Below are 27,064 nucleotides of genomic sequence, written 5' to 3'. Positions count from 1 at the left end.
TAGTTCTATATAGGGTGCTATATAAATACAATTTATTACTATTAATAATATTATTATTAAATGGGAATGACAATTGACCTGTGTACTAGCTGAAATTGGATTGGTAAATTTAAGTAGCACTCTGGATAAAAATGTTCAAGGCTTCTTCCAGTGCTGGTCTCAAGAGTTAAAGCCCAGCCTTTGGGCCCTGACCTCTGTTGGCTTACTGAATCAAAGTTTTAATTGGCCAACTGTTCCATTCTGAACAGGTTATGTGACTAAATGCCTTTGCTTTTGGCTATGTGTCCAGCACTGGAGACAGTTTGGAGCAGCAGTGTTATGATTTGGGGTGCTTATGGGGGCAATATTATGATCTGCTGTGCCTGTTTTGGCAGTGCTATGATCGGAGGTGCCTTGGGAGCAGTGTTACAACCTGGGGTGCTTGTGGGGGCAATATTATGGTCTGGTGTGCCTGTTTTGGCAGTGCTATGATCCAAAGTGCCTTGGGAGCAGTGTTACAACCTGGGGTGGGGGCAATGTTATGATCTGGGTACCTATAGGGGAAGTGTTATATTATCTGTTATCTGGGGTGCCTTGGGGGCAGTAATATGATCTTGGGTGCCTTGGAGACAATGTTATGACCTAGGGTGCTTGTGGAGGCAGTGTTATGATCTGGGATGCCTTGGAGGCAGTGTTATGATCTGGGTACCTGTAGGGGAAGTATTATGATCTGGGGTACCTTGGGAGCACTGTTATGATTTGGCGTGACTTAGAAGCAGTGTTATGATCTGGGGTGTAAGTTGGGGCACTGTTATGATCTGATCTTTCTGAGGTGCTTTGGGGGGCAGTTGTATAACCTGGGATGTCTGTGGGGTCAGTGTTATAATCTAGGGTGCCTGTGGGGGCAGTGTTTTGATCTGGGGTGTCTTTATGTGCAGTGTTATAATCTAGAGTTGATTCAGTTGGCCAGGTCCAGGTTCAGCAATGGTATGAGCCAAAAAATTAAGGTCAGCTGACTCCCTGAAAATACTGAATGACCAGGTTTTTCCATCAATAGATTTTTTTTCTATCTCCGATGGCATGGACATTCCGAGATGACAATACCAGGTTTCATTGAGTCAGGCTCAAATTATGTAAGAGGCATCATTTTCACCCCTGAATTGGACAACACCGGAACAGATCTGAACCCTATGGAGAATCTTTGGGATGTGTTAGACTTTACACAGCGCTCCAACTCTCCCATCATCAATACAAGATCTGGAGGTAAATCAATACAACTCTGGAAGGAAATAAATGTGATGTTGGATAGGATTATCGAAGTCATACCACGGTGAATGTGTGCCATAATCAAAGCTAAAGGTGGTCCAATGAAATATTAGAGTTTGGGACTCTTTTTGGCCAGGCGGTGTATTCTGGTCGCATATTTCTCACAAGAAACAAAAGTTTCAATCCACCAATCCTTAGGATTAAAGTTTTGCTTTATATGAAGTTACTCATAAGAGTGTAATTTGGTCTGCTGAGATGACCGCTAACAAAGTGTGGGCATGGCGGTTATATACCACTGAGATAAAATGTTTTTTTTGTAAAGTTCTTCTTTGCCTATTTGTGTTGCTAAGACAACAGTAAGCAAGCTTTTCCTCCACCTCAGTGATAATTGTTATTTTTACTCTAATGTTCTGTGTGGGAGCATTTTTACTGCAGAACCAGAACTCCACCGAGCAGCGCGCGCATTGTGCCAGCGCCAGAACCCGTTAACCGAGCTCCCACACAGGATGTATGTGTGACATATCAATTGTCCCCGCTGTGAGGCCTAAAACTTTCCCAGACAGAATGTACTTTCTTGGAGCTACAAGGGGGTGATCTCGCCTCGATCAGCAAAATCTGAGACGTTTCAATAAAACAGAATCGCTTTTCACAAAATAAGAAAAAAGGACGGGAGAGACGCATGAAATGGAGCAATGGGGCTGGTGGTGTGCCGGCTTGTAGAATGGATGGAAAGGCAATCAATGGGGCAAAAAGGGTAAATTTAATGCACTTGTGCTTGTGATCTGCAGAAACCATTTATTCTTTTTGTTTCCTACTCATATATTTTGTTCCATTACACCCCAACCCTAACAAAACACACACTGTTCCATATAGACACAATAAAGTGCACACAATAGAATTTGATCTATTTTTTCATTTTTTTAAATTGTAATAAAAAGGAAACAGGACAAATAAAAACAAATGTATCTAAACAGCCACACTCTTCACTGTCATGACCCAACAAGGAACATGTACAAAGGGAAAAAGTGCCCCCATACTAAAGCCCAATATAAGTTTTCCAGGTTGCGTTGAAATTTTTCTACTAGAACCAGGAACGTCTGCAGAAACACAATCAGTAGCATAAGGAAACAGTCAGAAACATGAGTTGATCTTTGCTAGCCCATAGGCAGTAGTAGCCAGGATAAATAAATAGCTAGGGTCATTTAGTGGTGCAAATACCAGAAATGGCACTCTAGACCCAATGTCCTATGGGGCTGAGTGGGAAATCCACATATGCTTCCTGAGAAAAGAAGGAAGACAATGCCTTTTACAATATGAATATTTACCATCACAGCCAATGGATAGCAACTCTTAAATCAGTGTTGACATGGGAGAACCCTTGAAATAACTTTTAGGTCTTTAGGGAACCCCACCTATAATTAATATATCAACAGATCACAGTATATTAGTGTGGTGGTCAGTGGGAAGAATTCCTCTTACATTGCTGGCCACTGGGAAGAATGTCCCCCTTACAGATAGCCAAAAAGTTTATCGGTGTCACCTAAACTGACATGGGAGTCACAAATTGCTCAAGGAACTCCTAGTGAACTGTGGAGGAACCCTGGTTTAGAAACACTGAATGAGCTCTACTTCAGTTATCCCAGCCAAAGCAAATAATTCCATATCACTGCTGGGATTTGGTGCTTTAGAACTCCACAATTGAGAGGATTTACCACAGCAGGAGATACTCTATGCACCAATAAAGCCATTGTGAAGGGTTGAACTAGAGGTTAACCCAGAGATAGTTTTAAGGTTAAGGGGAAGGGTAATTGGGTAATAGTTAGGGTAAACCAGGCAATCGGCTGAATGCACAGGGGAGTATTTTACCTGCCAAACAATTTGTGTTTCTGTCCATCCAGATTTACCGAGCTGACCCATGTGATGCCGAGCCCTCCTGATTGAAATCAATGAAAAGGATGGGCCAGGGACCATTGGCTGGGGAGGAAATGTCTGGGTGGTTGCTGGACGTCCTCAAGCCAATAAAAGAGGCTGGTCAATCTGACTTTCTGCAGCTTCTAATGTATATTTTTAGAAGCTCACAGGGGGAATTGAGCTCACAGGAAGCAACGTCAGTTCAGAATTGGAGCTGGTAGAACTGTGCAAGACTGGAGAGTGTCAGTACACTTATTTGGCACTAGTGGATCGCACTTAAGAAACAGGGGAGGCAGATAAAGTTGGGAGTCTGGACCTTGTGAGCTGCATCTACCCTAACAGTGTTCTCCCAAGACACTTTTAGCTAGGTGCACCAACTGGCATTTATCAATAACCCCCTGGATGTTTTTAGGTGGTTACTAAAAAGTTGGACCACAATCCAGGGACCATCACCGGCCTACAGATTTTTTCCACCCAGCTTTAAGGAGCTGGGGAGAATACTGCCACTAGTTTGTAAAATGGTCACCCTAGGAACACACATCTTAAAGGGATTGCAGCTAATGTCATCAGAGGTTTTCCAATAATGATATCGGCTTAAGGTCCACTTTGGGTCCCACACATTGGGCAGAAGGTTCTCAAATTGCATGGACCAAGTTGCGTTTCTCCAGATTAGCGGGATGATTGTCACCGAGTGACAGTGAATGTGACATGTTTGTTGTGATTCTCAGCCGATGAGGAGGAGATGAATCACAATGTAATCTGAGGTCTGCGGTCTATTGTGTAACACAACTCGGGAACAGATAAACACATACAGCTGCAACAGATGTGAACAGGAAGAGAAAAGGACAAAGGGAAACAAAAGCCAGTCCACCGTTTCTTTCATGTATTTGTCAGCCTAATGCAAGGATTTTCTTCAGTGAGTGTTTTTGTTTTAAATCGCTTATTCAGATTTGCAATCATATATATACATGCAGTCATGTTTGTTCATTACATCGGCAGGTACTGCTTCTGGTTTAGCAATACTGCACAGCACTGTAAGAGGAACCTGCCAGGAGTTTGGACACTTATGTTTTGGTTCTCCTTGTGTCACCAAAGCAGCACTGACTTCAAGGCATGGACTCCATTGGACTTCTGAAGGTCCCTGTGGTATCTGGCACCGTGACATTAGCAGTAGATTCACCAGCCTGTCTTCTTCCCATATTGCACCCTGCTACCATCTTCCCCAAGATAATGGGGCACATGTACCAAGCCATACACATAATTAAAAAGAAAATGAATCGAAGCAGGCTACTGTCTTCCATTGCTTCGTTGTCTAATTCTGATGCTTTCATGCCCATTGTAGGCACTTTTGGTGGTGGAAAGCATTGGCACTCTGTCCAGTCTGCAGCTACACAGCCCATTTTTCAGCAAAGTGCAATACATTGTGTATTATAGTATCTTTCTCTCATGGCCAGAATTTCATTTCACCTCTATGAACTACAAAAGCTCTTCTGTGGAATCAGATCAGGTGGGCAGCCAACCAATCTATCAATGAGCCTTGGCCAGGCAAGACCATGTCTTCACTAGATGTCCTTGGCCCACTTTTGGTAGGTACCAACCGAAAGACTGGTCATTTTTTAAATCCTCCTACTCAGTAATCTAGCCATACCAATTTACCAATTTGTCCTTTGCCAAAGCCATACATTCTACATACACAAATCTGATTTATTAAAGATAGACTGGGAGAACTTGGGTTATTTAGCAAACCCAAAACTGATTTTCTGAAAATCATTTGCTATCAGTTGGCAAATAATTTAAATCCTAGATCAGATCCATTCTACATTTACTGGATCACCCAGGTTCTCCCATGATAGTTTATCGTCTCCAGCCTTGGATACCTTTAATAATTATGGTCCAAAACCATTCAAAACCATCTCAATCATTTTTTTGGGTTGGTAAAATATTAAAGGTATACCTTATTTTTAGAAGGAAAGATTAGCAAGAAGCAACCTCCATGGTCCCACATTACCTTTCCATCAAACACTTGTATTTCATAAGTGGTGATACAAAGCATTGCAGTGCCTTCATTTAAAATGTCTACAAAACATTCAGTATTAAGAAGAGGACAGGAGAAGATTTTCTGTTTTCCTCTCCTAGCCGGCTCTCCAAAGACACAGAGCAGCAAAAGAAGAAGTGTGTTGCTAAAACAAAAAAAAACACATCTAAGAGACACTGAGATTGCAGCTGTACAGAAATAAAGCCTATTCATCAAAACATTTGCTTTGTCCAGGCTTCTTGTAAACATGTTGCTCCTTGTAGGGTGCCAGGAAATCAACTGATGTGTAAAAAAAAAAAGAGAAACCTGGAACTGTCCACATTTTGAAAATGAATATAAATTCCACATTGAAATGCATATAAACCAACTGACGCGTTTCGGAGGTTTCTACTCTTCCCCTTCATCTGGGTCAGAAATGGCATGCCAGTAATGAATGGGAGTGCCAATGGTAACAATGGCCGGTAAGAGAATTCTGTATGGGATTTGCCCCAATCAGGGTCAGTACAGTGAAAATGATTGCGGCACAACCCTTGCAAAATGTTACCATGGATTTGTAGAATTTTTTTTTCTTACAGGATCACCAGATAAAAATAAAACTAAAAATAAAATAAAAAAAAAAATAAAAAAAAACGGAAAATAAAAAATCGATGCATCCAGCGTATCTAAAAACTGTAAAGCTGCAACATAAGACATTTTTTTTAGTATTCTTTAGTTTAGATTCTTTGTAAATAGGAGATTCCAGCAGGCAGACCGGCCTTTCATTAGTCAGCAGACGCTTAGCTACAAGTTTGTTCACAGGCGCACGCCGCCACCACTGCGATGTTTACTGGAATCAGCCAGACAGAATATTACAACTTCAACAAACATTAACATACATCACTATGCTTACACAGCTGCGGTCCTAACAAAGCAGACCATGCTGCTGGGAGAAGGCGAGGTGGCCGGTTATGAAAACACATTCGGCTTAAAGGGAACCAATGGGAACGGATTTAAAGGGAATGCATAATACTTTCATTGTTTTTTCGAGTTACATATAAAAGAGATTGAGCTGATTTAAATTAGGTTTTCAATACAAATTTCCCTTTTGTTTCTATGCATATTCAGTAATTATATATTTACATATAGGAGGCAGCCATAATAATTCATTACTTTATATATGTTCTGGGGGGCAGCCATATTTATTTATTATGTTATATGTGCACTGGGGGGCAGCAATATTTTTTCATTGCATATACAAAGTCTGCTTTGCATTGCTACACATTTTACTGTTTTTTTTTTTACTGTTTCCTTTTCCTCCAATTAAATAAGAACGTAGGATTCCAAAAACATTGATTTCATTTAAAAAAAAAATTGCAGCAAACCAAAAAGATACTTAGATGAAATTATCTTTTTATCTAATTTTTCATTTATGCAGAAGCTCTTCTACCTTCCCCTGTATTTTTTAAGATGACTATTACTTTTGCCAAAGAGTACTGCCTGATAAAAAACATGTGCTGCCTCTAATAGTACCGGGAAGTTTTGGAAGTTAAAAAGAATCAGATTGGGGTGCTCATGCTGTATATAAGCCAAGCTAGGGAACAATCAACTTCATAGCAAATTTTGCCCGTGCGTGGTACTGTTCCATAACACCAGGTAGAGCTTTAAGGCATCCCAAGCATGTTTTTTTAATTACCCTAATTAAAATCTTTAAAAAAAATTAGTTTTTTGTTTTTCTTTTAATCTGGGTTTAAAGATTCGTTCCCCATGCCAGTATTCACATTCCATGCCATTAGTCTGATAATAGCTTTCCTATTATCTTTTCACATAGCCAGAAATAAATCACAAGGTTCACCTTTCAGATTTCATTGCACAAAGCTTTTTGAAACATTAAGTAAAATGTGTGAAATAGTTTACAGGTTCAAGCTGAACCTGGGCAGATTTGCTCATGCCCATTGCGACTCATAAATGCCAGTAGAGTGCCCCAGGGTACCCCAATCATTCTGTTCTCTTACCTGTAATGTGAAGGAGGAAGCTCCTGGATGACATTTTGGATTCGGGATAACTGGTCTCCCTCCACCGAGCATGATACGGCTTCCTGGAAAAACAAAAAGAGAATTAGAAATGTAAGCGGTCATATACACCAACCAGTGACCAATCAGAACACCAGAACAGCTGAAACCAATCAAATCAGGGTAACATTCAAAGGACCAACATTTTAGCCAATCAGAGCAATTCAACTTTTTAATAAAGTTTTCTGGACATTGGTAGCCATTAATATCCTTTTTCCACTGGATTAAAAAGAATTATGGCCAAGCAGATCATCATGAAGACGTAAGTTGTAAAAAAAAATAAAATCCAATTTCTACAACACAAGGTACATTTTAAAAAGCAGCAAAATAAACCCATGTACAGGAACTGTTTTAGACTTTGCAAAGTAATTTATGTGTAGCCATCACCTCTGTTGTACTATATGTCTACCTATAGTAGCCAACAGTGGGGCCCCAGGCAGAAATGACTTGGGTCTCTTGTGGCTGAGAAGGGTATGGCGACCTTATGCAGATACACACTTTGTACCTCCTTATGTCCACCCCAGGTTATATAGTAGGCCTGCAACTGTAGATTCAGTGTCAGTGCCCCGCCCCCTGTTACCTTTTGGATTGGTGACACCCTCCCACAACCATCCAATCACCTCCCATTTAACTTCATTAGCTTGCAAAGCAGACACACCTTCTGCCAGGCTGATTTAAACTTACAGCTGTGGTGGTGACTCCCTAAGAAGACAAATTTTGGGAAAGGGAGTGAAAATCTGAATTTATCACTTCTTCTAGTATCTTCTAAGCTGTTTTTATATTAAACATTTATTCAGGTTAACTAGAGTGTTAACAGTCTCATTATAAGCTCATAAATCTCATGCCAGAAGATACCAGTACGTGTACAAATTTATCATCTGCTGGCTTGATTGTGATCATATTCATTATAAGGAAGACAGAACAGCCAAAAAAATCCCATAATTTCAGAGGGCGCCAGAGACAAGTTGTACCAGCAAAATGAATCAAAATATTCTGGCTGGATATGAACTTGTTTTATTGCTGATAAGACTTTGGCCCGAAGCTCACATTTGCCTAACACTTGCCAAGAGGCTTGGATAACTTTCCATAAAGAAGAAGAAGCCCCACCCTGACGAGCGAAGTACCTGGAATTCTGTTCTGTAATCTTCCTTTTGTATTTCCTAATGCAAGTCTATGCAGTATGGTTCAGGCCTGAAGTTGTCCATAGAAATGAGAAGTTTGATGACTGATTAATGAACCCCATCAAAGCACAAGGCCAGGAGACATCCATTGGGATGGGGCTTGATCGGATAGAGAGGAACATCTCTTTTGGTCTTATTGTTAGATTGGAGGCACCAGTTGGGTTGCCATTTTTACTATTTCTATGAACACTCTTCAAATTAATAAAAAGTCCTTGTTACCACCTATGAACAATTATTTTTTATGTACTATTGGACTTTACAGGCTTGGAGTTCGGCTTTGGACCTGTGGCCCAACATCGGCCATTCGTACTAAAACAAATAAACCTGTCACTGACAGGCATGGAGTAAGGCACCCAGGGCCAAACACTAATACACATAGCCATATAGTACCTCTCAGCAAATCTGCCCAGTGGACCATGACAGATCTGTAGCCAAATCTGAATCCAGTTGGAGTCAATGTGAGAAATTTGCCCAACAATATAGCTGTCATAGTCTGCCAGCCTGATTTTCTGAGCCTTATGCTTTGAATTATTATTGAATTTGTCTCTGTCATTAATTTTAATTGGATTTTTATTCAACTAAGAACCAACACAAACAGTGGGGAAAACTTTGGTTAACCGAACAAAGACAAAATGGACCACCAATTGTTCTATTAATAGTCAAGCCATTAGAACAGCCCCCCATAGATCTCTCTTTTTCTGAAGTGTTTAAATCTACTTTGTGTTGGCCCAGCTCCTTTGTTCCTCCCCTCGCCACCCTACATAAGCTTGTATGTAGCTTCGAGAGGAACAAAGTAATAGAACAGTGACACTGGGGTGACCAGCGTTTGCTGAATCTGCTGACATCACATCCATAATGGGGGCACCCAGCAGCAGTCTTTACTCAAGGGGAGGCTTTTACAGATAAATACTATGCAGAAAATAAGTACATTGCAAATATAATCATATGATTGGGGTGATTTATGTTGAAATAAATGGTCTGTTGACATTTTGCTGTGCAGAAGTGATCACTTTGGGAACAAGGCATAGAAACCTAGAGTCCTTCAATGTTATTTAACCTATAGATTCCTCTAAATGATCGGCCATAAAGAGTCTTCATATTATAGGGTGACAACACGCTGTCTTTGTCTCCCAATGGTGCTCTTGCATTGTCACCATTACATGGACTCCTATTGAAAGCTCCATTTGTCCTTCTAATACACATTACACATTGTAGTTCAATGTAAGCACCAGCAATGTAAACCCAGCCTGAACATTACCAAGAAGCCATTGCTGGAGAGCAATAAGACAGGGAGTGGTTGCAAATTGTTGCAAAAATGTAAATTATGATGCACAAAGTTATTCAAACCAAATGACATCCCTTTAGGGTTAACTTCTACTTTAAAACACTTTTAAACTTTTTAGTTCATTTTCTATTTGTTGATGTGAAATTGGATGAAAAAGGTTAAAAAGTAACAGAAGAACTGAGTAGATTTGATGCAAAGTATCATTAAAGAATGATCGGGTTGATTGACACATATATGGCTAGCACTGGACCAACAAGAGGTGGACTCGGAATACTTTCCTCTGACTCCTGTCTGATCTCTATGATTTACTAATGAACTCCAGCAACAAATCATCTGCCTGTCCAGAGAGGTGATGTGGGAAGAGATAAGAAATACATCTGCTGGATTTGTGTATCTGGAGTGTGAATCCCTTGCTGCTGCTGGTAAACACACATTCTTCCAGCCTGTCAGTCAGGTAAGCAGAGATCAGCAGATGGGACATGACACCAGTACAGACTAAGCCCCGGGCAGGGAGTGGACCCAACGGCCCAAAGGGCTTTCACTGTGCAAGCTTCTTTCTGCAACACATTGGGAATTAGGTCAGCGCCAAATCCTGTGCACGCAAAACCAAACAATAAAATAATTATATTAAAATGATAAAAAGTATATATTAATTATAAATTAATTAAAAATCAAATTATAAAAAGTACAAGTAATTTTTTTGTTAGATGAAAAAAAAATATATAAAAATATAAAAAGCTAATTGAATTGAATTACAACTGCTTCACTGTACCCCAGCCAATGCAAGAATGCATCAGAAATGGGTCAACTAACAAATGTGTTGTATTGCTTAGGGAGACGGTGCCTCTAGGGGGCACTATGGATTGCACAGTAGTGGTGTGAGCCCCGAGAAGGGTCAGGGTGCAGAATCTATTCAGAAGTCAAGTCTTCTCTGGAGCCTCTAGTGTTGAGGATGTTGCGCTGCGGACTGCTGCCAGGTTGTGGCCCTTGGGCACACCAGGGTGAGCAGGATGATGCTCGGTACCAAATCACAAGGCAAGAGAATAGTCAAGGCCAGAGGCAAGACAAGGCAGAAAGCAAGAAAGGCCAGAAACAAGCCAGGGGTCAAAAACCATAAATCATCAAAACATCAGTGACATGGGGGCCACAGCAGACACAGGGGACCTCAGTTAATGACAGGAGGCACAAGTAACACGGGTGACAAGGGGGTCAACGAACACAAGGAAATAGCCAGGAAAATGCCAGACTAGGCAATAAAGGGTTAACACAGGAGCTGGACACGGAAAGCACTGAATAAGTCAACAGGTGTAGATGAAATGCTCAGCAGAGCCAGGGGGCTTGGCACTAGTGGAGACACATTGCACGGATGCTGAGTGCTGTGTCTGAGCTTGCTAAATAGCCAGGGATGACTAAAAAGAAACTAAACCCAAAAGTGCAAAAAAAAAAAAATACACTTACCTCCAATCCCGCAGGGCAGTCCGATCCCTCTGTGGATGTCCTGCATCCAGTCCCACGTTGTCCTGGAGCCGGCGCTACCATCTTTTCTTCCTCCTGTTCTTCATCCTACATCACACAAGAAATCCCCGGGATGCCCCGGGAGGCTTTGCTCTCCCATTTCCTGATTGGCTGGCAGGATGGCCGATACTGAAAAAACTTAGAGGAGAAGGCGCGTCCAGGGTCAGAACTGCCCACATGTGCAGGAGAGAGGCACCAACGCTTTAGCGTGGGGGAAGTAAGTGTGACATTGGTCCGTTTTTGGGAGTTTTGATCTCCCTGGTCCTTCGCAGCTCTCCATGCTTGCTGACCTCCTCGTAAATACATTATATTCTCCTATATAGGTGGAGGAAACATAAAAGAATTTACACAATCTGAGCAGCACTTAGAAAAGGCAAAAGGGAAGCGGAGCTTCTTTTACAGGTACAACATCATTTTTATTCTTTGCTATAGCAACAGGGTTGCTTCAAGTGAGAATTTTAACGACAGAACTACTTAAACTCCAAAAACACCACTTGGTATAGAAAAAGTTGTTTAATCACTAGTTAAGAAACATTAAAAGAACTTTTACGGGCCCGCAATCCAAGGTTTTTCTAGGACACAGAGATATCTGAGGAAGGGGCCTCGTAGTAGAAAAACAAAGCCACCGAGAAGATGAGGAGCGAGGCCATGACTTGGTACATTACACACAGCATATGGTGCTGCAAGCAATGTTGTATGGAAGATAAATAGAATTTTCAGTCATTTCTAAAGGTGATGTTCACCTCCGGGGAGCAAGAGCTGGAGGATTATGGAATGTCACTCAGAACTGTGACTTGTCTTGTACATGACCCAGAACAAAGACCATAAACTCCTTCCTCGCAGACATGATGCATAGAAGACTATACTTAAAAATGTGGTCATATCACCCAGAGGACTTTTTGGGTTTTCTCTTGAGGTATGGGCTCGTCTATGGATGGAGATGGAACTTAACTATTGGGGAGCCAGGTCATCCATCGGAGAGAAAAGCCAATGGTGAGGAGCAACTTGTGGGAGGGAAAAGGCAAAGCAGATGGCCAAGGACTGGTCACTCTTTTCATATCAGAGCCCACTGTTTTTCTTTTTTCCAAATTAATATTTATATAAAGTGTATAAATACCAATGTTGGGTTTCAAAAAAGCCATGAACTACTTAAAGGCTTTCTACTAAACTGTTGTAGTCCATAGGCATGTACTATCTTTCTGGATGTCAAGACGAATTATTAGTTATTATGGATCTACCTCTGCTAGGTATGTAGTGACAACCTCTGCACATAGAGGGAAATACTAGTATCCATCAGTAGTCTCAAGGTGGACAACTAGTTAAGGTGTATCTATCTCTATTGACAGGGCAGACCATGAGTAACAATTTACCTATATTCTTTCGCAAGGTGGACCATGAGTTACAATGAACCTGATTTATTAAAAGTCTCCAAGACTGGAGAAGATAGAATATGGGTGAACCTGGGTTCTATCTTCTGTAGTCTTTTAGAGCTTTAATAAACAGACCCAAAGTATCCATCCTCATCGCCAGGGTGTACCATGAGTAAATATATATCCATCCCTATTATAAGACCTGTAACGCTTGGGGAGACAGGGCCACCAGGGGGGGCTCCGGCTTGCACAGAAATAGCCGGACCACTGAGAAGGGCCAAGGCGCAGAATCTAAGCAGTAACCAGGTTTTCTTTAAAGCCTCTAGTGGTGAGGATGTTGCATTGCTGGTTACTGCCAGGTAAGGGTCCTTGGGCACACCAGGGTTCGCAGGAAGATACACAGTATGAAATGACTAATCAGAAGAATTGTCAAGGGATTCCAGGGTCAAAGCAGGCAGCAAGCAAGAGAGGTCAGGTCACACGCCAGGGGTCAAATACCAGAGACCCAGGAAATAGACACCAGTGACACAGGGGCCACCACAGACATAGGAACACAGGGGTCACTGGAAGCAACAGGAGGCATGGGGGACACCAGGATAACCACAGACTGGGAGGAACACTGGAACATCATGAGGGAATGGGCTGGGAAACAACAGGTGTACAGGAAATGCTCAGCAGAGCTAGGCGGCTCAGCACTAGTGGAGACATGTTGCACAAAAGCTGAGGGCTGTGTCTGAGCTAGCTAAATAGCCTGAGATGATTAGGAGGCTATTTCCTGATTGGCCGGTGGAATGGGCGAAACTGATAAAACTTGGAAGAGCAGGGACGCCCAGGGTCAGAACTGCATGCATGCGCAGGATGGAGATGCCTGCACTTTAATGAAGAAGAGTTAAGCGTGACAAGGGTGCACTACAAGTTGCAATTTATCCTTAACCATGCTCAGGGTGGACCAGGAGTTACAATGGATCCATCTCCATTGACAAGGTGGGCCATTGGTTACAGTATATGGACAATGAGTTACAATAGGAAACATATTTTATTACATCTTCACCAGACTTGTAAGTGAGATAAGTTCCTACTCATGAAAGCCCACCCTAAAACTACATCTCCCAAGAGCCCTTTCCCTGCACATAGGAATCAATGATCTGCTTTACCTGGAAATAATTCAACCTATGCATGCGGAATGTAACAGACAGGGCTGAGACAAAATTCTGTAGTCCAGCAAGGAGAACTGACAAAACACTGCTTGGGATCCTAGCTCAGCATTTTCACTACCTTATCAGCCTAACAAGAAGTTAGGAGCTTACTGGATTTCTGGCATATTAATGAACATTGCAGCATTTTTTATTGCATACAACACTTTAAAGCAATTCAAGAATGAAACTGCCCACATTTTTATCCTCACTGATTCCATTTTTAATCCTTTGATTTGTTTTTAGCTCAGAATTTGATATCTAAGACTCTCAGAATAAAATGCCAGGGTGCCGACATTCCATCCTGGAGCGACTACAAAGGCAGCAATCAGAGGTACACGGATAATAGACGATAACCCCCACAGATCATTGCAGCGCCCAGACCGGGTGAAGAGGCCGGAGCTCTCCAGATAAGAATGGCTGCCACTGTGATTGCATCAACACCTCCAAATTACTCTCGGCAATCACAGAGCCTCCCGGAGATGCTTCAACCAACATCTACACAGACTCCTGAGTGCCCAGATCAAATATTTGTACATTGCAGAAGGCTGTGATCAAAATTAACAGATGGAACTCAACCTTTACAAAGCTGAAAATCAATGTGGAAAGTTTGGAGTTTAAGTTAAAATCTGAAACTTAAAGTTCAAGCCCAGCCAAGTAGTTTTGGAAAGAGAGCAGGAAAAAAAAACTCTAAGACCCCCTAGGGAGATTTTTCTTCACTTCCTGTCCTTAAAATGCAACAGGAAACAAGAAAAACTCTCTTAAATAAAGTTTTCAATACTGGAACAGGTGTCCCCATTGGAGCTTTTTCCTATAGTATACCCCCTGATCCTACAGGGGAAATTAGAAAACCAATATCTTAGCAAAAAATAACTCCCCTCCATTTCACTCTGTACCCTGAGAGGACCTCACAACAAGACAGCCAATAGATGTATCCATGTCATACAGACCACCAAAAGGAGAACCTCCATCTTTCGGGGTTGTTCTGATACTTCTTCAGCATCCAATCAGCAGTCCGGGGGCAGGTGAGTGACCAATCTGTATTGCTGATCTGCAGTGGAGAAAACTAAGGTCACCTGGATAGGATGGCTGGAACACAAGAGCTGCTCAACAGAGTTACTTGGCACAGGATTTGTTAGAGTTCCATGTGTAGTTAGCTGCTTGCTCGGAGTTAATCTTTCAGTCCAGCACAGCTAAAGATCCCTGCATCTCTTTCTTATTTTGAGGTTTCCCAATATAAAGTAATAAAGGTCAATATTTAAATATAAAGTAACATATTATCCCTATTTAATCTACAGTGCTGTGTAATATGTTGGTGCTATATAAATCCCGCTTAATAATAATAATAATAATATTCAAATTACAGACACATTGAAGCATTCTGTAGCCTTTGGTGCAATCATGATGGACTGACATACACTTTATCAAGATAAAGGTCTCCATGCTCAAATTTATTTCACATTTCGGAGGCTTTGATCCTCATCAGACAGCCTGACATTGGCCCCCTGTTCTCTGTACTGTCTGCTTTGTTTATCTGCGCAGTCTGCAGTATTTCCAACTTGTTGTTTAATACGGCTTCACAAACATTCTGGGCTCACCAATGACCTCCCTTTATGGCTGCTGCTTTTAACGCTGCCCCAGCTACATCACCATCTAAAAGCAGCTTTATGCTAAACCACAAAGATGTTTCCTCCGCTTTATGTGCAACTTTTTTTTTTTTTATTGTTCAGGAAAATATTTTTTTTCAGCTAAATGCATAAAAATCCCAAGGTCATTTCAGTCCAGAACTAAACAAACTTTCTGCTTTTCTCTAATAGGCTTAATAAAACCATTCATGCTGTCTGCAATTACTGAGAGAAAGAGAAAGTGAGGGAGAGTACATAGGTAGGTATTAATATTATTATTATTATTATTAATAAATGTCACGTAACATATTACCCAGCTCTGTACAATAAATAAATTAAATTAAAAATTAAATAGGGGTTGCAAATGACAGATACAGACAACAAGGGAGGAGGAGAGGGCCCTGCCCCGAAGAGCTTACAATCTAAGAGGATATGGAGTGGTGGGTAAGTTGTGAGGATTTTAGAAGACAGAAGAAGATGGGTAGGCAAGTTTGAAGGGATGGGTTTTGAGCAGTCTTTTAAATGTTCAGAAAGTAGGAGCAAGCCGAATAGGACGAGGAAGACCATTCCAGAGAGTCAGGGCAGCTCTAGAAAAGTCTTGGAGCCATGCATGTGATGAGGTTATGAGTGAGGAAGTCATTAGTAGGTCATTGGAGGAGTGAAGAGAGCGGCTAGGGGGGGATTTTTCTAACAGGTCAGAAAGATAAGTGAGACAAGAAGTGTGGAGGGATTTGAAGGCAAAGCACAGGAGCTTGAATCTGATTCTAAGGTGAAATGGAAGCCAATGGAGAGAACTACAAAGAGATGCAGCGAAAGAGGAGCGGAGGGAAGGATGGATGAGTCTGGCTGCAGCATTCATAATAGATTGTAGAGGAGAGAGTCGGGTTAGTGGAATACCAGAGAGGAGGTGGTTACAGTAGTCCAGACGAGAGATGATAAGAGCGTGTACAAGGAGTTTGGTGGTCTCTGGGGACAGGTAGGGGCGGATTTTGGAGATGTTGGGCAGCTGGAACAGTCAAGACCTAGAGATGTTGAGGAGAGAAGGAAAGGGCTGAATCAAAGGTGATATCAACACATTGTGTCTGGGGGGTGGACCAAATTAATGAGTTATTACCAGGTATAAAGATGAGCAGGGGAAGATGATAAATTATGTTTTATTAAGGTTGACTTTCAGAAGATAGATAGATAGATAGATAGATAGATAGATAGATAGATAGATAGATAGATAGATAGACAGACCTCCCAAAGGTATGGCACATCAAGCGGACCTGATAACCAGTCTAACGGCTGACTTTACCCCCTGGAACAAGTATATAATACATTGTATTTATCAATATTATCTTCTATGGAAGGTTTGCACCGGTATTTATCTTTAACATTTCGGATAAAATAAAAATAAAAAAAGGAAGCAAGCACAGCACATGCACAAGAAAGAAGTCCCTAAAAATACTTCAAACCAAGCCAAAGATAAATTGAAGCTGTAAAGCAGAAACTCACAATAAAAAAGTTATCAGGCAGTAGAGGAGTTTGCAGAAGAGACATGTGAAGTTCCCCTGCTTCTGGTGGCTTTTGGTTTTCTTGCCCACTCTGCACAGTGCATGCACCATGGAGTGTAGAGCCTGGCTCTATTTCTGGCACTGATAAGAATAGACTTAGTTGCTGGAAATGCACATGCAGGAGTTAGTTTATTTATGGTTTTGCAGTGGCGAACGAGGATTTCAGTGGACCAGAAAGATGGCAGCTTCTGGGGATGCAGCATTTACAAGTTTTGGGGCATTGTCACAGGGCACTTAGAAAAAGGTAACTGTGTGCTGAGTTCGGCACTTATGCTGTAAATACTTTTTTTTCTTCTGATTTAAGGAGAGTGTGCAGGAGGCTTTTGCAAATTACAAGGCAGAAGCCTAACATTATCTTCCTTTATCGAAAAGTGCTATAGAAGGATCTCCAGGTAACAAAACCTTAAAATTATTCAATATACATTTTTATAAAACCCACATTGTATTCTCTTTGGCAATTTACTAAAGCAGATTCTCCTTTGTTTATTAAAAGATCTTTTTCCTTTCTACCAGTAAGTGAGGTCATACAAATATAAATATTCTTGCACCATGAAGACAGAGATATATATTGGAAAACCAAGCTGGCACCTACATCAGGGCAGCAGAAAGCAGCCAGCCGGAGACACCAGGAATGCTGTGAATGTGATATGTAAACATTCTGGGAGTGCCGTCTACTCCTCTCTGTCACAGATATACATTGTTGGAATAAAACACTGTCTGTGTACAGATCATTCCTAAGCATTCAGGCTCATCATGGGAATTTTACAGTTAAGGATAAAGTGCTCTTTCCACCTAGACTGACCGCGTGAGAAACTCAACTTCAGTATAGCCACCTTTTCCAAAAAAACTGCTTTGTGTTCCATAAGACCCCTATATACCAAAAAATAAAGCCTTTCTTAGGAAAACAATGGAGGCCACCAATTTCAGACCTCCATCTGATAAATGCTACTTACATAGCAAGGACGAGACTGTGACTGTAAATCTGACCCTACAATAAAAAGCAAAAAGTTGTCTGAGCCTGTTGGACTTTAAATGTGGATCCTCAAATCTACCCGGATGTTCACATAATACTGATGTCAGTAAGGTATACGTAATACTTTGCTGACTTAAATGTTCTTTAATGATTTCAAGAGTCTCACTGACAGAGAAAATAAAAAGTTAATTCCCATTGCACTGAGCTTTGCCAGGCTTGAAGTCCAGCTGGATGAGGCCCCGGACTGACACAAGATAAATCCATTTATGCACGCGTTTTACTACTGCCCTCTGTGAACCGATACAACATAACCAACACATTGCTAGAATAAGTCAACAGAAATGAAGCCAATTCAGAGGAAGGACTGATGTTATTTCTATTAGATACAACTTGGACACTTTGCAACTTGCCACGTGATGTCATTCCTAACAGATACAACATGGAGAGCAGTGATGCCATTCCTAACAGATACAACATGGAGAGTAATGATGCCATTCCAACGAGATACAACATCATTCCAACAAGATACAACATGGGGAGCGGTGATGTCATTCCTAACAGATACAACATGGAGAGTAATATTGTCATTCCAACGAGATACAACATGGGGAGCAATGATGCCATTCCAACGAGATACAACACGGAGAGCAATGATGCTATTCCTAACAGATACAACATGAGGAGCAATGATGTCATTCCAACGAGATACAACTTGGGGAGCGGTGATGTCATTACTAAGATATACAACTTCATAATAAGTGATGATATTGTTATTATATACAACTGGATAACGGTAATATCATTGTTGATAGGTACAACATGGAAAGCAATAATGTAATTGCTATGTATACAGTTTGGAGAGCAATGATGCTATTCCTATTAGATACAACATACCTTGGGGAGTTACAACTTGGGGAGAGGTGATGACATTACTGCGGGATACAAACTGAACATTAGTGATGGCATTCCTGTTAGTTATAACTTGGATAGTGGTAATGTAATGGGTAGGTACAACATGGAAACAAGTCATGTAATTTGCTGATAGATAATTTGTTGAACAATAAGGTCATTAGGTAATAGATAAGAACAAGCCTTTAGAGATCAGAGCAGACATGAACCCATCAATCAGGAAATCAGAAGTAGAATTCACCTATAGACATCACAAAAGACAGGTGCTCTTGTCTCAGGATAAGAAGAACAAACCCATAGACAGTACAAAGTACAGGCACCCTTCAGTCAGATTACGAATGGGTCTATGGACATCATACAGGAAAATTATTTTCTGGATTAAAAGAATAAACTCAAATACATCACACAAGACAGGAACCCCTCTTTCTGGATGATAGGATCTAACCTATATACATTACAGGAACAGGAACCCCTTGGTCTATAGACATCACACAGGACAGGTCCCCTACTTCAAGATGAGAAAAATAACTTATCGATATCACAAAAAAAACATGCACCCCTCTCCAAGCATAGGAGGAACTAACCCATAAACAGAGGACAAGTGCCGCTCAGTCAGGATAAGAATGGGTCTAAAGATTTCAGGACAGTGTGGCAGGATGAAGTATTTGATGGCAAGTTTGCAGGGTATTTGGCATCATCTTTCACAATTTCTTCTGGAAAGGGCATTACAGGGCCTGGATTGTGTAATTATGTTGCTGCAGATTTGCTGCATTTTATTTGGGGGATAAAGGCCAGGAGTATCCAGGAAGCAATGGGTGGGACAGGTACTCATTCCCTTTTCCAGGCCAGAATTTGGCAATTGCTCTGGAGCACCTGGCCATTGATATTCAAGAGGCACCTGGCTGGTGTAAGTTGCAGCCTGAGGCTAGGTGTGCTAGGACAGCCCAAAAGGTCTCCCAAAGTTGAAGTCTGTGTGACCCACAGAAAGAGTAGGGAGGCTAAAATTTGTGCTTTTGTCATGCTGGGGATGACTTTGATCCCCTGCAAGGTAAAAATACTGAATTGACATGAGGTCTGAAATACCTCTTTGCAGCAATGAGTTGGAAACTAATCTCCCACAACAGACACCACCATTTCTGGATGAAAAGAATAAACCTATAGACATTACAGAAGACAGGCACCCCTTGGCCAGGATAAAATTGGATCTACAGACATTTGACTTTACAGAGGTCATATGTTTCTCTCCAAGGTCAGCCTGACCCAAGAGAGGTCCTGGAAAAACCCTCCAGTGGTTCACAGTGATATACCCCCCTAAATAAGGTTTTTGTGTTGTATAGGGCAAGTCCACGGCCCACTAGTGGGGCATGGCCATCTGACAGCTGGGTCGTGAGAGCACCAGCAGTCCCCAATATGTGGTCTGCAGACCCCGCTTGGGGGGGGCGCACTGGCCAGAGATCCACGGACCATGTCCCCTCTATGTATCGCAGGCTCAGGGCATTGGGTGGGTTGTGCTTCTGGACACAGGTTGGTTCTGGCATCATGACGTCACTTTACTGGGGTGTTGCCTTTTTGCCACTGTGCCAAGAAACCGTTACATTCTGATGGGCCCCTGGATATGAAGAATTAACCCATAGACATCAAAGAGAACCCATACCCCCTCCTCTTAGGATGAGTAAAATGAACCTAAAGATATCACTGAAGACATTTTACTGGGGTATCATTTCACTTTACTGGGGTTTACTGCATGTGCAGTCCAAAGTCCGTAAGTTTAAAAAGGTTGGGGACTACTGGTATAGGGGGCCACCTGTCCCTCCGATTGGCCCCTATCTGCTGTTGCCTTTTTGCCACTGTGCCAAGAAACCATTCCATTCTGATGGGCCCCTGGATATGAAGGATTAACCCATAGACATCAAAGAGAACCCACTACCCCTTCCTCTTAGGATGAGTAAAATGAACCTAAAGATATAACAGAAGACAACTTCGCCCTTCCAAATGCATTATTCCTGTAAGTCAGTAATGTAAAGCTGGATGACAACATAAAAAAAGAATCTTTACATAAAAGAAGAGAAGGGCTCAGCGTGAAATGTTTCTTTAAATACCAGACCTATAAATATGAATCTTTTCGACAGCTGCACGGTTATACAAGGCACGCATGTACAATGTACACATACAGCCGATCGCCTCTGTCTCCGTTTTACAGCCCCATACCCGTTCCACATTTTTATTACAGCAGCAGGGGATGAGTTTACAAAAATGCCATCATTGTCAGGGGTTTTGCTTTGCAGGAAATTCTTGTACTTGTAGTTCAATGACTGCTATAGAAGATGGGGAGAGCTCAAGTGAAACAATCGCCCTACATGTGGAAAATTTCCAAAATAGGTATATACCATAATGACCACCATGCATCCAATATGTTTGATTTACAATGCTACATTTGCATTTTTCTTTAGTTGACGTGAGTCCATTACTTTCAGTTAGAACCACAAAGGTAACATTAAAAAGTATAAGAGCCCTTTTTATTACCGAACCGAGGGTTACTTTAAACATAAATGCCAGGAGCTTGATAAAAAAAATCAATTAGTCTCTACTTAGTATTGCAAAGTGAATGGGGGCGGGTGGGGGTCAGATGTATTTATTGATTCCATATGCAGGCACTGCTTCCTGCTTAGTAAGCAGCACATGCAAGTCTGCCAATCAGGATTAACCGAAAGAAACAATGGATTCTATAGGCACAAGATTTTATCTCAGCAGGGAGGTATTGCGGTGAGATACAGAACATTACCTGGGGTAATCTGATCTTTATGCATTAAAAGGAAAACAAAAAAAAAAGGGAAAGCAAATCCAAAAATCTTGCATCAAAATTCGATTTTCTTAAATTTGATTTATTTCACCCACGGCAATAACTTAAGATTTGAAATCATGCCGTGCTAAGCATACACCTGCCACTTCTCCGTTTTTTGCATCCCGCTGGCCTGGCGGCTATTCTGTCCTCTAAGATAGGAATTAAGTTATATTAAAAGATGACATCAGAGTTCCGTGCTCATGCTGTTTCTATGACAACGGAACTTTGCGCTGCAGGCAGAAGCTAAGAATGAGTTACCGACAGCGAAACCGCTGGACGGAGAACAGCGGGGAGTCGCAAGGACTTTACAAGTAGGCCAAAGTCTCTAACCGTCACCTTCCGGCATAATGCAACAGCGAGCCATTAAGTCCTCCGAGGACTTGAAGACATCAAAGCCAAACGGCAAACTTTTATGGAGTATTGTATGTACTGTTAGTGAGTAGCGAGATCCCCCGGCTGGTCATACGTGTAGGGGGTTCAAAGATTCTAAATGCTGCCTTTTGTTCCCTTTAGAACCTGTGAAGTTTTCTGCTGGGTACGTTCAAGCCAGCAGTTGAAAATTTCTGCCAACGGCAAGTGCAAATTAACTGTTCAAAGGCCCGTGAGCTTCCTGCAAGGCTTTTTCTGCAGGTATATCTACAATGAATGCAATATCAGTACTGGCTTTTTGGGAAGGCTACCTACCTTGCTGCTATGTTGACCCCATGGCCATAAAATATTCTGAACAAGGAAGCAGATTAAAAAAAACAGAAGAACTGGCAGGGGTTCTCAGTGTTCTCTCCAGGCCCTTTTAGTTGGGCACACCGCCCGGCACTTTTCAGTAACCACCCGGCTATTTTTGGGTGATTACCTAAAAGTTAGGTCAGAATACAGGGGCTGCCACCCGCCTACAGCTTTTTCCCCATCCAGATTATTAACATTTCTGGGGTGAATACTGGGTTCTTCTAGACTTTTTGCTGCTCGAGGGAAACACTGAGAAGTTGCCCCCTCTTTGTCTACAATGTATCTTTCAGAAAGTATTGTATTTTTTGGAGTCTTCTCTCTCCTAGGTAATCTATCTCCTGATTTGGCCTCTCACATTTAGTGAATGATGTTGGCATCTGAGACCTAGGACACTAGATTCACCTGGTGGGATGACATGGAAGGGCAAATGGATTCTCAGGTGGAGCAATACGATAGCACAGTGTTTGGCAGAATTAGGTTCACAGGGTAAACCAGATGTGACACCTAGGGAGATCTTGATAAACGAGTATAATAAGTGGCAAGGTGACTTTGGTGGGTGGGTCTTGCTTCCTCGTTCAGAATATATTAAGGCCACAACATGGGCCAACATAACAGCCAGGCAGGTAGCTTTTCCAAAAAAGGAAAACCAATGGCAGTCCTCATATTGGATTCATTGTAGATATACCTGTGAGAAACCTACGGCCCTTTGAACAGTAAATTTGCACTTGTTGTTGGTGGAAATTTTCAACTTGAGTCTAAATTTTTCGGGGTCAAACTTTTTTTGTGCATATTGATATATGCCTACTCAGCACTGAATGTATACACCGTGCATTCAGTGTTCATTTGCTAGTTATAACAGGATTTATCATCCAGGGTTCCTCCACAGATTTATAGCGGTTCCTTGAGCAATGAGCAGTTTGTGCCTCTCGGGTCAGTTTAGGTGACACCAATGAGGTTTTTGGCTATCTGTAATGGTGACATTCTTCCCAATGGCCAGCATTGTATGAGGCATTCTTCTCACTGATCACCAAACTAATATACTGTGAGCTGTGGAGAAAGTAATTATATAAGGGGTTCCCTAAGACCTGAAAGTTATTTCAAGGGTTCCCCTATGTTAGGTTGAGTTATACTTTGTGCTCTGCACTGGACTGCAGTTCCCAGCACGGCATGCCAACCAACGTCCAGCTTAGATTTGAAGAGTAAGTTCTGCATGTATGAACCATTGCTGCACCCTCTTATTGGAAATTCCAAAGACTTTGCCAAATTTTCAGGAAGCCACCAAGTGTCAGCAAAAGCATTGGCTTACTGACCCAAAAATACAAAGTCTAAAGGATTAGAATTAAAACCAGGAAAGTTGCATTTTCAGGAGGATGGAGGAAAATGGCAGCCTGCTTGTTTTGACAGGTATGGCCGTGTTTCCAGAACAGAAAAAGAAGGGAAATTTCCCCAGGTAGACACAAACTATATAAAAAAACTTGAAAGGGGTTATAATCATTTTCTCTTACTCTTTAAAGTCAACTTATCATCCACTATGCACCTATTATGGAATTCACTGCCTAATGGTGAACACATCTACATCCATTAGATCACTGAATCGCCCAATCAATGCAACCAAACAGATTGAATCACATAGAAATCAAGAATGTGACATGCCATGACTAATACCTAATGTTTATTGATTGAGTGTCAGAGAATCAAATATCAGAGGTGCCGATTGATTACACCAAGTAATAATGATGGATTTTTTGGCTGAGACTGAAGATGGTGAGTGGCAATGGTGCCAATGGTAATTGGTAATGACAATGGTGGCAATGGTGAGTGGAGAACCTGCATGTCCTGAGTTGTTGAGTTGGTGAGGAATCTGTGTTGATATATCTTAAATTGCACCATGTTTGGGGGGCATAGGAGCAAATCTTGTTCATTAAACCTTTGTCAGTGCAGTCCTGCAAGACTCTTCAACTCTGAAGACCTATCAGCAAGTCCTGACTATCTCCTGGCCTCCTGGCTGTTGATCTACTATAAATCCCACTGGCCTACAAGGGACAGGCAATTAGCAGGAGGACAGGGATAGGTTCAAAAATAGTCAAGTTACACCTACTAAACTAATAACTATAAAGAAACCAGAATAGGACTATGAGTGGATCTTTGGAACAAAAGAGGTGATAGAAGGCACCATCCATGGTTTGCAATGAGGTAGCATTTTTTGGTATTGAGATTGGTAGACAAGTCCATATGAAGCCAACACATCCAGAAGTAGAAGAAGACATCTTACTGTGAATTTGGCGTAAAGCTGGTAGGTGAGGAGTGGATTGGGCAACTCCCGGAAATAGAGCTTGCAAAGTGACCCAACACAGTGAATGTCCTGGAGGTAGACTTCCTTTGTTAGGTCAGGACACTGGTCCGAGCCAAACTCCTGCCTGTAATGACATAAAAATGAAAATGTAGATGAGTGAATGCAATATGGTCGTTCCTTGTGCATCAGAGCCAATTTTTTTTTCCAGATATCAGCATGGAGAAAAAAAAAATAGACAGCTTAAACTTTTACAGGGACACATTACCATGACAACATTAGGCTGCCCAGAATGATATTTTATATTTATCCAGCTTGTAACAGTAATGCCATATTTAACACATTTAATATCAAGATGTTCTGGAATTTTTTCTGTAAGTAAAATTAACAAATTTAATGCAGAAAGTTAGATACCACCAGATGCCAGCATTTGCTCTTTCTTCAGCGCCACCACCAGTGCCAAACCTGGTGCCAAGGGTCTCCAAAATGTGCAAGAAATTGTATTAACTCTTTAAAAGATGAAACTTGAGCGGGACTATAGAAATCTTCTGCACCCCAGTTCCAATATTTGGCAATAGGCCAATCACAAAGCACTAAACCTTGGGATGCATTAGGAGCCTTATGGGGGATCCCAAATCGAAACCATACCAATGGGTATTTCTCTGGCCAGCATTAGTGGACAATAGAGGTGGAAGGGCTTAAGGAAGGTAAGTGCAGGAATCTTATGATACAGCCTATAGACATGCATAGATCTAAATGACTGAATTCAGGTGCTTCCGGTAAAGGATAGAGGCAGAAAGTAGGTTTTTCGAGGATTGTATGCTTTCAACCATGGGGCAACAATGTGGGCAAATTTTTTTTCTGTTCCTACATGACTGTGCCCTTGTACATATAGAGGTGGTTTGATGAGTTTGGGGTAAAGAACCTTCAGTGGCCCTGACCTCAACCCTACTGAACACCTTTGGGACGAATTGCAATGGAAGCTCTAAGCCCAGTCTCCTCATTCAACATCTGCACCTGACCTCACAAACACTCTTTTGGCTGAATGTGCCCAAATTCCCAAATTCTCGGAAGAGATAAAGCTATTAAATGGAGCAATTCAGCCCTTGAAATACAAGCACATAGGTAAAACACATTGCCCCAGCATCTCCAACCCCAATCCCTTCCACCCACCTCACCACACAACTTGAATAACCTTACTGAAAGCTTCTCACCCCAAAAGCAGCTTTTACTGACTTTGTTCAGAGTTTGCCTATTACTCTATTATTGGTGTAAGTGCTTAGTTTCAACGTCTGGTTGGTTGACCCCACCAGCCAATCAGAAGTAAGGATTAAAAGGTCCCACCCCTGCAGAGCAAGACAACTGCAGAAGGATCAATAACCAGCCATCTATGTATGGAGTTCCCCCCTATGTAGAAGCGGTCCTCAACCAGTGGTTGGGGACCCCAACTGGGGGGCCGCACTGGCCAGAACCGAGGACTATGTCTCGCGTATGCATTGCAGGTTCAGCGGGGGTTGTGTCTTTGGTGACCTTGCAGGATATAATAAGTCAGGGAGTGAATAAATTCTCCAATCTCAATTCAAGAACATAATATAATCTATTAGTCTTGCAGACTGACCCTGAAGAAGAGATCAGTGCACATGCTAATCAAAGAACAAAGATCCAACGCTCTTTATATATAATTGCATTTTATTAGATATTTTACACATTCATTGTATTTTTTTTCAATCTAATGAATATTATTTCTGACTTAGATGTCCTGGAATGGCTGTAACTAGCACACAGTCTATATATAGCTGTCATATAATCCCATTATTAGGCCAGGAGATCACTCTGTGTTCCCATGTGCCGACACCCATTAAACAATAATTATATGGAATATCCATAAGGTGTATTACCATTCCCACAGCAATTACTGTCCAACCTAAATATTGAAATTCCTATTCTAAAAATATTCAAACCCTGCAAGACTAACTGATAATGGAATTAGAATAAAGTCAAATTTAAAGTCCTTCTAAGCTCCCTCAATATTTATCATGGGTAATGTGGGCTTTAAATGATTAAAAAAAATACTTTTTGTGACTGTTGGGAGGTTATCGGTTCTCAATGGGAGCACAGCCAGCAAAAAAACACGAATCTTTTATTCATTTACTTTTTCATCCTGCCTATCCCCCTGGCATATATTTCTTGTCTGATGAGCTGGGTATTGGGGGTACTCAATACTGGAGAGTTTGCATTACCATAATGGGCGTGCTTTATTAAAGATAGACTATCATGGGAGAGCCTGGGTGATCCAACAAACCTGCAATATTTCTGATCTTAGGTAGGTTGTAGGGAATCTATTCCAGGTTTGCTGGATCACC

The 27,064-nt window shown here is 41.6% G+C and overlaps 1 protein-coding gene across 1 annotated transcript in view; it reads right to left on the bottom strand.

The window, feature by feature from the left end:
- ARHGAP31 (Rho GTPase activating protein 31) overlaps nucleotides 1-27,064 on the bottom strand; it is a 98,634-nt gene that overhangs the window by 21,041 nt on the left and 50,529 nt on the right. The window contains exons 3-4 of the mRNA XM_072398403.1: nucleotides 24,684-24,828; nucleotides 7,183-7,265 (exon numbers count right to left, since the gene is read on the bottom strand). Coding sequence (XP_072254504.1) covers nucleotides 7,183-7,265; nucleotides 24,684-24,828 — 228 coding nt within the window. The remainder of the gene's footprint in view (nucleotides 1-7,182; nucleotides 7,266-24,683; nucleotides 24,829-27,064) is intronic.

The sequence above is a fragment of the Pyxicephalus adspersus genome, chromosome 1, assembly GCF_032062135.1.
Source record: "Pyxicephalus adspersus chromosome 1, UCB_Pads_2.0, whole genome shotgun sequence".
In the NCBI taxonomy this organism is placed as follows: domain Eukaryota; kingdom Metazoa; phylum Chordata; class Amphibia; order Anura; family Pyxicephalidae; genus Pyxicephalus; species Pyxicephalus adspersus.
This window is presented reverse-complemented; position numbering and strand designations above follow the sequence as displayed.